This window comes from Drosophila elegans, unplaced genomic scaffold (assembly GCF_018152505.1).
Source record: "Drosophila elegans isolate 14027-0461.03 unplaced genomic scaffold, ASM1815250v1 contig_814, whole genome shotgun sequence".
NCBI classification, from domain to species: domain Eukaryota; kingdom Metazoa; phylum Arthropoda; class Insecta; order Diptera; family Drosophilidae; genus Drosophila; species Drosophila elegans.
Genome location: NW_024546167.1, coordinates 21,918,385 through 21,933,072, shown reverse-complemented (window position 1 = coordinate 21,933,072; position 14,688 = coordinate 21,918,385). Strand labels below are relative to the sequence as shown.

At 45.1% G+C, this 14,688-nt stretch overlaps 1 protein-coding gene across 19 annotated transcripts; it reads left to right on the top strand.

Moving 5' to 3' along the window:
- The first annotated feature begins 148 nt into the window (after positions 1–148).
- On the top strand, positions 149–14,520 carry LOC108145287 (mucin-12). 19 transcript variants are annotated; one of them, XM_041710266.1, is made up of 13 exons: positions 149–726; positions 950–1,146; positions 1,399–4,005; positions 4,812–5,010; positions 5,262–5,308; positions 5,574–6,047; positions 6,659–9,580; positions 10,999–11,085; positions 11,145–11,338; positions 11,446–11,674; positions 12,269–12,706; positions 12,822–13,020; positions 13,097–14,520. In XM_041710266.1, the coding sequence occupies exons 1-13, from the start codon at positions 364–366 to the stop codon at positions 13,262–13,264; spliced, it is 8,124 nt and encodes a 2,707-aa protein (XP_041566200.1). In that variant the 5' UTR covers positions 149–363; the 3' UTR covers positions 13,265–14,520. The 19 variants fall into 19 exon arrangements, with proteins under 19 accessions (XP_041566200.1, XP_041566204.1, XP_041566206.1 ...); XM_017270604.2 differs by lacking the exon at positions 11,446–11,674 and adding an exon at positions 11,838–12,063 and having other exon boundaries at positions 263–726; XM_041710270.1 differs by lacking the exon at positions 1,399–4,005 and having other exon boundaries at positions 4,500–5,010.
- Positions 14,521–14,688: the final 168 nt, after the last annotated feature.

The window sequence follows — 14,688 nt, the reverse complement described above, 5'->3', positions numbered from 1 at the left end:
AAAAACGTTTTAAAAGTGCAACTAAACCATGACAGACCTGTGCAAAAAGTATTTGGCTTTAATTAAGCATAAGGCTTACATGCCAATAAATAATCTTTAGCCTGCGAATTAAAAAAATTTTCAAATATACAAAGAACTGTATCTCCATATACTCTTTCCTTTGCAGGTCTCACAGAGGCACAAAGCAAACGAGCCTCACGTGTCACCAGCTCCCGCAGCTTTGGCACCAACGTCAAGCCCTCCAATGGCCTTAGCTTTGACTGCCCCGAGGAGTTCGGCTACTACCCGCACCCCTCGGACTGCACTCAGTACTACGTGTGCGTCTTTGGAGGAGCGCTGCTCGAAAGCTGCACAGGGGGCCTGATGTACTCGCACGAGTTGCAGACCTGCGACTGGCCCCGTAACGTCGGCTGCGAGTTGGTGGACACATCCTCGGAGCGCGGCCCCGCAAATAGCCAAAGCCAGAGCCAGACGCACACCCAGGCGCAGCAGCCTCAACACGTGCCCAGTCGAGTGCGCTTTGGGGCCGCTTTTAGCAGCCAGAGCGGCACACAAAAGGTGCCTACGGTGGCGCCACAGTACCACCGCTCTCCGCCCCAGGTGATCCAAGCGCAGGTCCAGCACATACCGCCTCCGCCTCCTGAGCTGCGAGTGCCACCCAACCCGGTAATCACGTCGCGGGGACAACCGAAACCTCTGATTGACTCCCAGGAGGAAATTGCAAAGGTGAGTAAGGGTCAGTCTGGCGAATTGACTTAAGAATGTATACATTGTAGGTTAGGTAAGCTCCTGAAAAGCAATACTTTTTATAAGGAATATTGGTATGAAGTAACTCATATGTAATTCTAATCGATTCTTGTTATTTAAATTGGCAAATAAAATGTTAAACATTCAAAGTTCCTTGTCTGAATATAAAAACCTAACAGGTTAATGTTTCTATTTTGTTTAGCTGTACGTTGATGCTCAAGAAACGCTGCCGCCCGTGGAAGAAGAGGAGTCCGATCGCCAGCAAAGAGTTTATCGCGGTCAACCCAGCACCGTTAACCAGGTGCAGCGCGATCGCGACGGTATCATCCACCAGGCTAGTATTAATGCAATTCCCCAAGCTGGCAAGATCGGATCGTATGCCTTTGGAACGGCCTACAGGTAAGCAGTAATCCATGCTGCAAGTAGATCATTTCTCATCTATCGTTGCTTTTCAATTGATTCAACTACTTTACTGATGCTAAATCAAGTCCAAATTTTATGCAACTCATCGTATACCATGCTCTTTTCTCTCATACATCGCATTCTGCACTATCTCTTTATCTTGCTCCAACCGACACCGACACGACCAAACTCCGAACTCAAAATCTGGACAACCATACCGCTTTTGTGAAAATCACTGAACACAAACAGCGAAAGCTTGAACGACGACCAGACGCTCGAATACGAACTGTCCCACAACCGACTCGATAAAGATAAACGGCGCAAACGTCGCGACCTTAGCGCGCGGGTGACTGAAACTTCCCCCGCAGAGCCTTCAGGAACAGAGAATTCCTACGACTCCAACACTTCGAGTGAAGTGGTGGAGCCAGACACCTTGAGCACACTTTCGATTAGTAGTGAGTCCTCAAACAGCTCCAACAATTCAAAAGAACGCTTCGATGAGGGAGCGCCCGCTATCACTAAGCCACGGAAATACTCCTCAAAGATCAGACAGCCGAAAATCGAGAACGCCATGGAGTTTGACTACGAACAGATCCCTGACGATAACGGCGAATTAGTGGACGGAGATGAAGATGGAGACGAGGGTGATGTAGTCACGGGAGAGTCAAAGAGGCGGGCGCGCCAGCTGCGACCTGTTTCACACGCGTCATCAAAGTGGCCAGGACCAAACTATCGCGCCATCGACGCACCCTCATCCACACAGTATTCCCAGCAAACAGGCTACAGCTTTGGAAGTTACAACCCGTACCTCTCGCCGCCTAATCCTGTCCATACCCAAGCACATGGTAGTCACAATTATAATCACTTAAGTTCCGGCTACCAACCCTACCAGCAGCAGCAGGTCGTTCCCGCTGGCTCCCTCCCCCAGCAAAAGCCAAAAGTGGTGTACACCGGCTATAATCTGTCTTTGCCTCCGCCGCCTTTGGAGGACGACTTTCGACCCATTGCAGGGAGATACTATGGTGCGGCAGCCACAGGTCCAAACAATCAGCGACCCCCCAAAAACCAGCAGCAGCAGTCGAGCGCTGGCGACCTGCTTCCCTACCTGATTCAACAGCTAAAGGAACTAAAGGAACGGCGCAAGCATCTGCAGGCGGAAAACTTTGCCTACTTCCATCTGGACAATCAGCCGGTGAGCCCGGCCCCCGCTTCAGGGACCACATTTGTGCCCACAGCCAGCACCACCTCGCATACTCCCTTTGCCTACTACTCCCCCATAGACCCATCAAAGCCCGCACACCAGGTGACTCCAAACGGTCAGTACAGCACCATGGGTGGATTCTTTAACAACCAGAACCCGGACCAAGTCCCCTACACCGCCAACTACCCCGGCAAGGTGGTCTCCCATTATAGCATTGGCGCTGCCGACGGACAGCGCAGCACCACGGAGAGCAACTACTTCCAGTACAACATTGTAGCCAACCAGAATATGAAAGGAATATTTAGCACTGCCAAGCCGGTCCAGGTTGGGCACTCTACTATTAAAGTTAGACCGCCTGTTACGCCGCTGCAGGTGACTCAGAGCATCAACGTGATATCGGCCCCTAATCTGGCCTACAACAGGCCCAATAGTCTACAGCAAGTTCCGTTCCGTGACATTTCGCACTTGCCTGTGGGCATTAGCTATGCCAGCAATAGCACTATGCCAGAATCTTACCAGACCTTCACCAAATCAATCAGCACCACAGAGGCGCCGCTGCGCGAACCGCCCACGACAACGCCCAAGTCTAAGCTGACAAACTTTCAATTCAACATCCACGAGTTCATGGCCAACCTAAAGTCCAGCGATTTGGCCAGTGTAAGCCCAGCCGTAAATCCGTTGATCAAGTATTTCAAGCAGGTCAGTAGTGACGGTAATGGAAATGTCAATGGCAACCTGCGCAACGCGCTGGTTCTTCGTCGCCCTGTTACAGGCATTACAAGTTCAACTAGCAGCTCTATCACGACCACTCAGATTCCGACCACGCCGAGTCCAGCGACGACCAAAACTCGCCTGAGAGTCAAGCCGACAGTGCCCACGCCTGCCACTCCGTCCACAACGAGAGCTCTCAAAGGCTACGAAAACTTCATCAAAGGCATTCAGAACCAACTTAACCAACAAGCCTCAAGCCCAAGTCCTGCCTCCAGCACATCGACCACCACTCTGCGTGTTCCGACCACCACGACTCCAGACAGCGTTGACTATTACGACGAGGATTACGAAGAGGATGAGGACATACTGCCTCCGTCTCAAATGCCTCCTTATATGCCCATGTCTGAGACCATGGCTCCTCCACGCCCACAAATAACGGCAGCCACCCCGGTCCCCGAGTCTGCTGGAAAAGTACGACCAAACTTCCAAACGGGCTTCCTGGAGGCTACGACAACTCGCCGCCCGTTTCCCAACTTCTCGCAGCTGGACCAACCAAGTACCGATACTGACGTGCCATCGTTCCTCAGTTTTCCCAGCGACATATTTCAAGAACTAAAGCAGCGGCGGCCTCAGCTCCCGGAGTCTAACACCCTCCAGACTAGTACCATTACCCGAACACCCATGGCCACAAGCAGCTTGCATTCGACTTACAATCCAGACCCATCCTCCTCCACGACGCCGCCAACGACGCGAGTGCGATACACAGCGCGGCCGCGTACGCGAGGACAACAAAAATGGATGACGGTGTCACCGCTCCAGGGGCAACAGGACACAAAAAACCTCTCCGCCAGTGGTCCCGTTGTTTTAGACTCCAGCAAGCAGAGCAACCTTGGCGGACTGCAACTGAACTCCATACATGTCGGCTCAGGTGCAGAACGACACAGGTAGCTATATGAGCCGAGGCAAAACGGGATAGTTGAATTACATTATGTCGCTACACAGATACACAAGATATCAATGAATACAAGAAAATAAGCGTTCTATGTACATATACCACGCCCGTCTGCCCACATGGTGGCAATACTGTTTATACGTCTACGTTTAGACCCATTACTAAGCTGTACAGTTGACTAAACAAATGGACTTGGCTTCTTTAACTCTAACTATAACTTAACTCTAACCCTGTGCTAATTTCCCCTTCATATATCTGCTATCTTCCCATCTTTGGTACTTATTATTTTGTTTACTCAGTTTAATTATTTTTGATCTCGTTTTACATTCTTCTCTCTCCTATTTACGAACATATCATCATTGTTTCTTCATAATCTACACAATTAATTTCTGTGAATTTTTGCCAATGTAAATAATCTTCGCTACCTTCACAACAACACAATACCACCCAAATCATCTTTAACAACCAAAACAACAACGTATACAGAGTTGAGTCATCCTCACCGTCATCGCTAGGGCCGCCGGAACCTGCTAATATATTTGTACAGCCCACTTCAAAAGCTCCACCGCTACAGTTAGAACCGAATCATAACTTCTACAATGCATCCATATTTAATCATGGGGGGGGCGGCTATCAGCCACCGCAGCAGCAACAGCAGCAGCAACAACAGCTACAGCCAACACCATTCCAACAAGCGCAACCGCAACAACAACAACATCACCAGCAGGCACAAGCCCCACACCATCCCTATGACTCATCTTTTTATTCTGTTTACGACGACGACATTGATTTATATAGGGATATAGAGTACCAGCAGCAACAGGAGCAGCAGCCAGTTGCCCCCCAGTATCACCCAACAGTGCGCCAACAGCAGCCACACTCAACCTATCGCCCTCTAGAACTCTCGGTCACGCAAACGCCCCCACAGAAGCCGTCTTACGGCAACCAGCCGTCCTTAACCTACACCACAGAATACGATGAGGACATCAATGCGCAGGTTAGGGAATATCCTATATTTATATGTGTAATAACGATCATCATGAAAACAAAAAAAATAAAAATGTCCTTTCATTGTTAGATAACAAATTAAATCTCAGAAATTTTTTGTTGAAAGTGCGATCGTCACGACATTTTTACATCGCTAAAGGTGTTTTAGATTGATAAAAACAGTGGTCTAATTATCTAATCCTTAAAAATTCAATTTCCAAGATAATAAAATATATAATATTATATTATTTGTCTTTGTAGATCGAGCAGGAAAATGTATACGATCAGCCAACGCGTTCTCCGCAGAGGTAAGTAACGATAATCATATGTCGTAACACAGAGTAAATGGGAGCATCTCAAAGGAAACCTCGAGAGACATTACCCAGACAGAAACAGTCAGTCTTGCAGAGAATTTTAACGCACCTGCAGTGAGGAGTCCCCCTTAGACCTCGTCCCCCAATACTAGTTAGAACCATGCCAAATGAACAACTTCACAGTCACAAACAGCCACACACTACATCAAAATTTAATCATTACTGCCAAACCAATACGTGCAATGCATTTATCTATCAGACAGACAGAACAGGTGGCCATACAAAGATTGGAGTCCCGGGCCACCCCTTCAAGCGCCCCCTCCTCGACGACATCCGCCTTGCCTCACGATGCTCGCACCTACTACGACACGTTTACCACACCCGATCCTCCGGAGTTCGGGTCTGCCGACTACAGCTTCTCCAATTCTGCAGAGTACGCTTACGGGTCGGTAGAGGACTACGATCAGACCAAGCGCACTTTGACTAGATCCAAGTCCAAGTCCCAAACCGATACAGATGACTTCGACATAATCGCCAATGTTGTGGGTCCTACCGTCAAAGGCCTATCGGCGCCTCTTACACGACCCCAGAGCACAAAATCGACTGTGGCACTCAGCAGGAGCCCAACTAATAGTTCCATCACCACCACACAAACTGTTAAGGTCACACAGACCGAGACAACAACAACCACGACATCACTTCCACCAACAACAACAACAAAAAAACAAGCAAGGTATTCTGACCAGTCATTGCAAAAGCGCCCTGAAACCACGTTTAAACTTAATTTTCTCTGGCAGTCGCTCTCTAACGCAAATACAACGCAGTTATTAGCTGGCTTTATTATTATTTATATACTTTATAAGCTCTCATTCTCGCATACCACGTGCATTTTGAAAATTTGGCATAATACAGAACACACAGTTACACTCGCCCAGTATGGCTAGGTAGTTTTTTTATCATGCTAGCTGCAGCAATTGTGAAGTCACTTTTGGTTAGGCTCTCGCGATATGGTGTTGTATCATGCCAACGATCTTAAACTCAGCTGACTGTTTAAACACATTTTCTTCCTTTCTGTTTTCCCTGTAATGTGATTAAGTATTTGTATCATCGCATGATCTACTCATAAGATAACCGCTAGGTGTCGCGGAATATAAGTACGCATGAGCATGTATCTATTCATAATTTGCAGCTGTTTGTTGCAACCCACTCGAAAAAGATAACAAACTAAAATTTATTTTGAAATCAGAGAACCAAAAGGCTAGGTAAATAGGATAATCTATACACATAGCAAAAAGTTACTAACACTATTGTGAAAACTTATTCAAATACACGTCTCTTCAACAGCTCGAAAGCGCATGCAAATAAGCCATATAAACAACATGATCCCAACAAATCAAAGACAACTAGTAATCATGCTTTCAGTACTCCAACCACCACCACGACCAGCCCCACACCTCCCCAGAATCCATCGACCTATAGTTCCAATCCGTTTCTTAAAACCAAACTCCAAAGTCTTGCTAAGTCGCTGGTTAACTCTGTCACACTCAGCCTGCCCCAAGCAAATACCACCAAAAACCGTCACGTTCAAAACATTACAAACTCCTCCAAAACAGAGCCAGACCAAGTACCCGCCCAAACCTTATCCCCAATTCCCCCGTTTCCGACTACGCCATGGCCTCTGGTAAAGGACAAATCAGACAGTAATCAACTGGAGCCCGTGGAGACTGTCTTCGACGAAAGTCAGAACGTTCAAGTTCAGACGGCCGAGCCGCCAAAAAGTCGCTCCTTCGAAACCAGCACCTCGCCAAAGTTTCTAGACTTTATCAATGCTGCCGCTTATGGAACTAGTCCGCGTGGAAATTTGCTGGATTCAGCAAACAGTGATATACCGTATCGCGAAAAAGGCTATTCATTCGAGTCAATCTCGAAGGAACCAGAGACCCAACGCAAACGTATTCAAACCTACATCACATCAGATGTGGCGCCGCAGACTTTCAGAGCTCCGGAAAACAGTGGAGTGATACCACCACCGGAAGAAATGGATAGTTCGAGTACAACGCGACCAAATAAGCCAATTCAATATAGTCTGCAACGTGGATCGCACGGTTTTAGTTTGCGCGTGGAGCTGAACCAGATCGAAAGTAATGCGTCAGGGCCAACTTTTGGGGAGAAGAAGAGTCTGTCCTCCAGCACAAGCACAACTTACCCAACAACACTTGCTGGTTTGACTGAGGAGTCTGGCGATATTATACCCACAACATATTCCCCACCTCTTCGTATTTGGCGCAATGGAAGACCCACAATTCAACAGGCCTATTATAGGCCAACAACCTTAAGTCCCAGCACAACTACAAGTACCAGTACGAGCACACCAGCTCCTACCACCTCCAATGGCAATGTTGGGTCTAAGAGCACCATCAGGACCACTACAACACCAAATGCTTTGACGGCGCCAAGCACGGAACGGTATATTATTCCGGGACTGAATTATGCAGGCCGCGCCAATTACTTTAAAGACAGCCTAAATCGAGTGACTGCCAACCCGGCAGTGCGATATGTCTCACCGTACAAAAGTCTGGAAAACTTGCTCCAAGAGGATCGCCAGCACCAGCACCACCACCTGCGAACAACTGGTAGACCGCGATTCACAAACGCACCTGCCTTTCCGCCCTTCCTTCAGACTACTTCAAAACCGCCAAAGAATCTTTTCATGACCACATATGAAAGAAATACCAGTCAAGATGTTTTGGCCACAATGGCAACAGGAAACGCACGTAACTTTAGCGTAAGTGACGCTATTCTCAGCACATTTAGTCCTCAGCGACCTGCGCCAAATATGCTGCGAACCACCACGTCAACAACTACTACTACCACGGAGCCACCACCGCAAGAAGTGACAACTACTACTACTGCTGCCCCAACGACCGCTTCCGCCCTGATCGCCTCTTTGCCCATCCGGGTATCCCAGTCCCCAATGCCCCCCCGAGGCCGTTCTCGTTATACGGCGGCCACTTTAAACAGTCTCGGGAACGGCCTAGACGAGCCCACGACTTATGCTCCAAAGTTTAGGTTGCCATCCGGATATGATCCCAGTCCGTATCAGAAACGGAAGCCTCAACGCGTCCGGGTGTTCAGTAATCAGCGGGTTTCATTTGGGGAGCCAACAGCCAAGCCACAGGAAAAGTATGAAGTCTACAAAGACGCCTTACAAGCCAAGGATTCCGATGATGGCGTCCAAAGTGTTTTCAGCAAGTCGCTTAAGCCAAAAACAATTGATAATGAGGCTAGCAGTCAGGACGAGCCGAGGGCCGAGGCCTTAATCAGGCCGCCATTGCCAACCAAGCAACAAAACAGCATAGAAGAGCCTGGTGTTGCGATAGCCTACAGCTCCACCGAACACGTGGTGGCGATAACAGACCGTCCAACTGTCAAGTTTCTTTACTCTAACAAATATCGACAACAAACGGTAGAACGCACTCTGGCGGAGAGTCTTCAGAACGCCGGGTACATTACATCTGCCAACGGGCGGGCACAGAAATTCAGATCTGCCAACGTCCTCGAACAGCTCAGGCAGTTCCTTGCCGGCAGCGACAGTAACAGCAACAGCGATGAGAGTGGCTCATCTCAATTCGTAGACGAGTATTCACTGCCCGAAATAAAGGCAGCAGTCAATGAGATTAAAGAACTTTACTTGCCCACTGACCAACCTGCTACGACCACTATAAAATCAAGCACGACGACGCTGCGTCCTACCACCACGCCAATGGTACCACCCACCTCCTCCCGACCCACTGCAGCAACTGTTACCGCTGTAACAACGCGACAAGTATCTTACCAATCCAAGGCCAACTCCTTTCCTTCCACTTTAAGCGCATGGAGCGCCGATCCCACTCCAACCGCTAGAACCACCCTGAGCACCTCCGATTTTAGTAGCGCTAGAACCCCGAAAGCCCCACCAGTTTCCCCAACCCCATCCCCCACCATTGCTACAGCTATACCCTCCTTGTTTACACCGCCCACTGCGCGCGCTTCAAGGGTTAACAATATCATAAAGTCGTCGATTGCCGCCGCTGCCCTCGGCTCTAGCCCCTCAACATATCAGCCACCAGTGTCAGCGGCCAAAGCCCAAAAGTTCCAATTCGGATTTGCCCCCAACAATAAGAACCACCAACACCAAACAAGCACCAGCAACCACAATGGCCCCGCAGCCTCAGTGAAGTGCTCTGATAGCACACTGAACGCCAAATGCAACGAGATCCCTTCAAGGTATAGATACCCGTACCGATTGCTTTAAGTTCAGTCGATCCCAGCCATCACTTTACTCTCCTTATCGCTCTCTTTATTATGTCTCTATTAGAATCACCGTAATTTTGATTTTGAACACAACCAACCAACCATAGACTCCCACTCAACACTGTACTGTATTGTACTGTACTGTTCTCAAGCTTTCTCAAGTCTCTCATTACCACTACATCCACCCACCTCTAATCAACGTATTTACAGACACTCCCACTTGGTTGGTTTTGATTGTTGGCTTCCTAGTGTGCCCACAGTATTCTTTGCTAAACAACCAACGCCTTTTGAACAGTATAGATTTTACGTACATCAATTTATACTATCATAGTATTTAGTAATATCAAATTTTACTGAATCCATTGTACAATGACACAAAAGAACATACTAAATTTTTGCTGCTGGTTAAAATGTTGCAAAAACTTTTTTGATGTATTTTTGGAAATTACGTTAGACTATCTTGGATTATCCTTGTATTCGTAACGGTGGAGGCCCGTAACAATAAATCCCTAAAAATTGTCTTAGTTTAATATTTTTTGTAAAATGAAATCGGAATAGTAGTTACAATGTGAGAACTAAGAAGTTAAAAAAACAGGACAAACGATTTTTTTTAAATCATTTACCATCCATATTGAAATTTTGAAATTGAAGTAATAATAAATTTTGAACATTTAAAAGAAGTTTGGAAATTGTATTAATAAATTTGAACACTTAAAAGATTAAAGAAAATAAAATCATGTCAAGCATAGATAAAGGAAATTTTGTTTGGGTCTGCCAGAAAATAAGGAAAATGTTTTGCTATAAATGACACAACCAAAACCAAGTAAAAATTAAATTACTCGCACATTTTACCGAACATTAATTTAGTAAATGCTTGAGTGTTGCTGACAGCTAGATAAACATCACACTCTTTATGTAAAGAAGGTCGGGGAAAACATCTTCCAATATAGGATCGTAGCGCTTCTCTTATTAAAAAGAATTACTAAGACTATATGTACCTTACATTATCTTCTGCCTTTTTCTTAGTGTTCCTGCAGTCTTTACATATAAATTAAACATCTTTGTCTTTCCTCAGCCTATAAATACCTTCAGCCCCAACACGTGACACATAAGTATGCTTTACAACTTTTTGGTTCTCACAATAATATATTTACAACAAATTGGATTATAAAAAATTTGTTTGTTCTGTCGGTGATGGTACACTTGGATTTCGATAAGTGAACGGTATTAATTCGTAATGGGCACTTATGTGTATAGAACAACTAACTAATCTTGCATTCATTCGTATCTATTGCTATTTATTGAGCATGAGCTAGAATTAGCAGCTCTTTACTGTCCCGACATATTCTTATCCTTTTATTTCCTAAACGAATTTCTCAAACAAATTGTAGAAACCACAATAGAAACCGGGGTAGTGCCATTTACGCCAATCAGGATAGAGACGTACTTTCTACGCCGAACCGCGGAACTCACCCACCGTAAGCAAATATAATATTTTCATTAATGATGACCCAGTAAAAGTAAATCTTTTTTTTAGACGGACACGCCCGACACTGAAGCCATCGGGAACCATTGTGTCAAAAGCGCAAGAGTTTGTGGATATATACCGGTACCCTCCGTCTCGCCCGGACCCCATATACCCACAGCCCACGCCCGACAAAACGGCAGCCAAGTGCCGGAAGGATGTATGCCAGTTGCCGGACTGCTATTGCGGAGGCAAGGAAATACCTGGTAAGTGATAGACTGGTTTGGTAAATCAGAATAACAAAGCAGGCAATTCCTGAACCTATGTCCAAGTGCTCCTAAACTAAATAATTAATTGAACAACAAATGTGTAGGCGGGTTGAGCGCCTTGGAGACCCCGCAAATTGTGCTGATGACGTTTGACGATGCCGTCAACATTATAAATATCGATCTTTACGAAGAACTCTTTAATAATAAGTCGCGGATAAATCCTAACGGTTGTCCCTGGCGCGGAACTTTTTATCTATCGCACGAGTGGACGGATTATGGCCTGGTACAGGATCTGTATTCACAAGGGCATGAAATGGCCTCTCACACTGTTTCGTAAGTTGCGTTGGACACCACTCCTATCAGCAATGTTCATATCCTCTCGAAGAGCTTTCAATAACAGTTCGGCATAGGTTCCTTGCTAGCTTTTACACGTTCTTAGCTCTCTGCTCTGCTCTTTCTGTACATTTTTCCACCCGCATTCCATCTGCATTGCTAGGCGACCTACCCGTTGAAAACATCCCTCAGATCGTACTCTTGACATTTGATGATTCTGTAAATGACTTAAACAAGCAGTTGTACACGGACCTTTTCGAAAAAGGTCGCGTCAATCCCAACGGCTGTCCCATCACAGCGACATTTTACGTCTCCCACGAATGGACTGACTACAGCCAGGTGCAGAATCTTTACGCCGATGGACATGAAATGGCCTCGCATACAGTTTCGTAAGTAGATGAAGCTCGATTCTGGATCCCGACACAGACACACACAGCAATAAAACAATTAGAGACAGCACTTAATCAAAGTAATTTTGTAGTTAGTAATATTAACCGCACCCATCCCATATCTAAAGCTATTTAAGCCACCCCAATAAACTTACAAAAATAAAACCTTTCCTGAAACAAAAATCACAAACGCATTTATCAACAGCCATAGCTTTGGCGAGCAGTTCTCGCAAAAGAAGTGGACACGTGAAATTGCCGGCCAGCGGGAGATTCTTTCTGCCTACGGCGGAGTCAAATTGTCGGATGTACGAGGCATGCGCGCACCATTCCTCTCAGTTGGCGGAAACAAAATGTACAAAATGCTATACGACTCAAACTTTACCTATGACTCCTCGATGCCCGTCTACGAGAACCGACCGCCCTCCTGGCCGTACACCCTGGACTACAAGATATTCCACGACTGCATGATTCCGCCCTGTCCAACCCGCTCCTACCCGGGGGTATGGCAAGTCCCCATGGTCATGTGGCAGGACTTAAACGGAGGTCGCTGCTCAATGGGTGACGCCTGCTCGAACCCTAGCGATGCGGATGGTGTAACAAAGATGATTATGAAGAATTTTGAACGCCATTACACCACGAACAGGTACATTTGGTTCCTAACTCAGCGTATTCTAGTTATTCTTTTATTTCATATTTTATACTTAATAAGCTTTCTTATTTCCCCTTAAACTGAATACTATCGTTTAATATATTTAAAGAGCACCTTTCGGCCTGTTTTATCATGCTGCCTGGTTTACACAGCCCCACCACAAAGAGGGCTTCATCAAGTTCCTCGACGCCATTAATGCCATGCAGGATGTATGGATCATAACAAACTGGCAGGCCCTGCAATGGGTGCGAGATCCAACACCGACGTCTCGCATTAACTCATTCCAACCTTTCCAATGCGATTATTCGGTAAAGATACGCCGTAGTTCATTCGGATATAAACAAGCTAATTCAGAAAACAAAATTTATATCGACCACAAACTAGGATCGCCCCAAACGATGTAACAACCCAAAGGTTTGTAATCTGTGGCACAAGTCTGGCGTGCGGTACATGAAAACGTGTCAGCCCTGCCCTGACATCTATCCATGGACTGGAAAATCCGGAATTAGATCTTCACGCATCGACAATGAAGTTGAAGAACCGGCGGCGTAAGACACACCATTGGAAGTCTCGCATGGACCTTTTGCGCATGAAAATCTTAGGCAAGCAGTAGACAATGAGCAATCTAAGATGTCGAAATGTTAAAGCAACTATTTTTTCAAGCTCGAAATACGGAATTCACTCGTTAAAATATTTTTTATATAACCTAATATTTTTAGATAATTTTTTAAAGGAAAGATTTTATAGTTAATTTTTTGGAGAATATGACTACAAATTATTTATTCCCTTTTACATACTCAATACCTATCTGTATATTCCTATAGATTTTCACGTATACGAATATTCTTGGAGTTGCACACGCAATCCTAGCAGGACCCTTGTAAACGAAAATCAATTAGGCATAAGACCGTAGACTAAAAAGTACTAAAAATTGCGTGTTTGGTGCACCAAGTCCTTCGATGACATAACAGTATAGTCGATGGGATTTGGATGCACCAACTCCAAGGTTTCAAACGAGGAACGCATTTAGTGATTAAGCTAATATATTTTTTCGTTAACTTGTGATACAGAGTTACAATTGAATTTATCTAATATTAAACTTCCACAAGCCTTTTTAAAAATGTCCCCCCTTTTCCTCAAGACTCGAAATTAATATGAGTTTTATTTAATGTGTCGTCAGAGACCTTTAATTTTCGTTTTTAATGCTCATAAATACATTTAAGATTTTTAAAAAAGGGAACGCATTCCTTATTTTAAATTGTTTTAGATGCAACCTTTGGTTTCATAGTCTTAACTTATTGGTACCCAATCAACGGCAGTCACTCAGAGTTAATACAAAAATTTCTATTAACCAAATTCCAACCGAATCTCCTTACCGATTCGGGTGGAATTTAGAAGGAAGAGATTTTGATGCACCCCGGAGTAAGAGAAAAAAAAAACGGTGAAAAGCAAGAAACAGATAGAAAAGTCGCAACGATTGCCAATACTTAGCCGTTCTTAAGAAAAATAAAATCTTTCAATACAGGTCATTGAAATAACGTGCAAGCCTTTGCGGTGTAGAAAAAAATATATATAAGATATATTCAAAAGTATTAAGGGGATTCAACATGCAATAATTAGAAATAATAATTGAATAAGTCAAGTTGCAAATATTTTAAGGGCATAAACTATTCACAGCATGTCGCAACATAAGAAAATTTTTGAAAAAACGAGTGAATTAAGTATTTTGTGCTAATGTTTATAAATAAAGCAACACCTATGTATGGATGTACGTATGTTTGTAATAAAATGTAATATTTAATTTGTAATCGCTTATTTTACTCAAAGTGTCCAAATGTTGGTATACCAAAACCCTTATCTGATGCCCTATATAAAACATTTCCCGCAGGTGTTACAATTAGTAAACTCGCGTTTACAACAATATTGAACACTATGTAATTTGATGAGGTGATGAACCCTAGCGTGCAAGCTGGCGA

Excerpts from the sequence above, each read along its gene's own strand:
- LOC108145287 (XM_041710266.1), top strand. The coding sequence starts at position 364 with ATGTACTCGCACGAGTTGCAGACCTGCGACTGGCCCCGTAACGTCGGC. Across the intron at positions 9,581-10,998 it reads TGCAACGAGATCCCTTCAAG|AAACCACAATAGAAACCGGG; the intron begins GTATAGATACCC and ends AACAAATTGTAG. Across the intron at positions 11,339-11,445 it reads CGGAGGCAAGGAAATACCTG|GCGGGTTGAGCGCCTTGGAG; the intron begins GTAAGTGATAGA and ends ACAAATGTGTAG.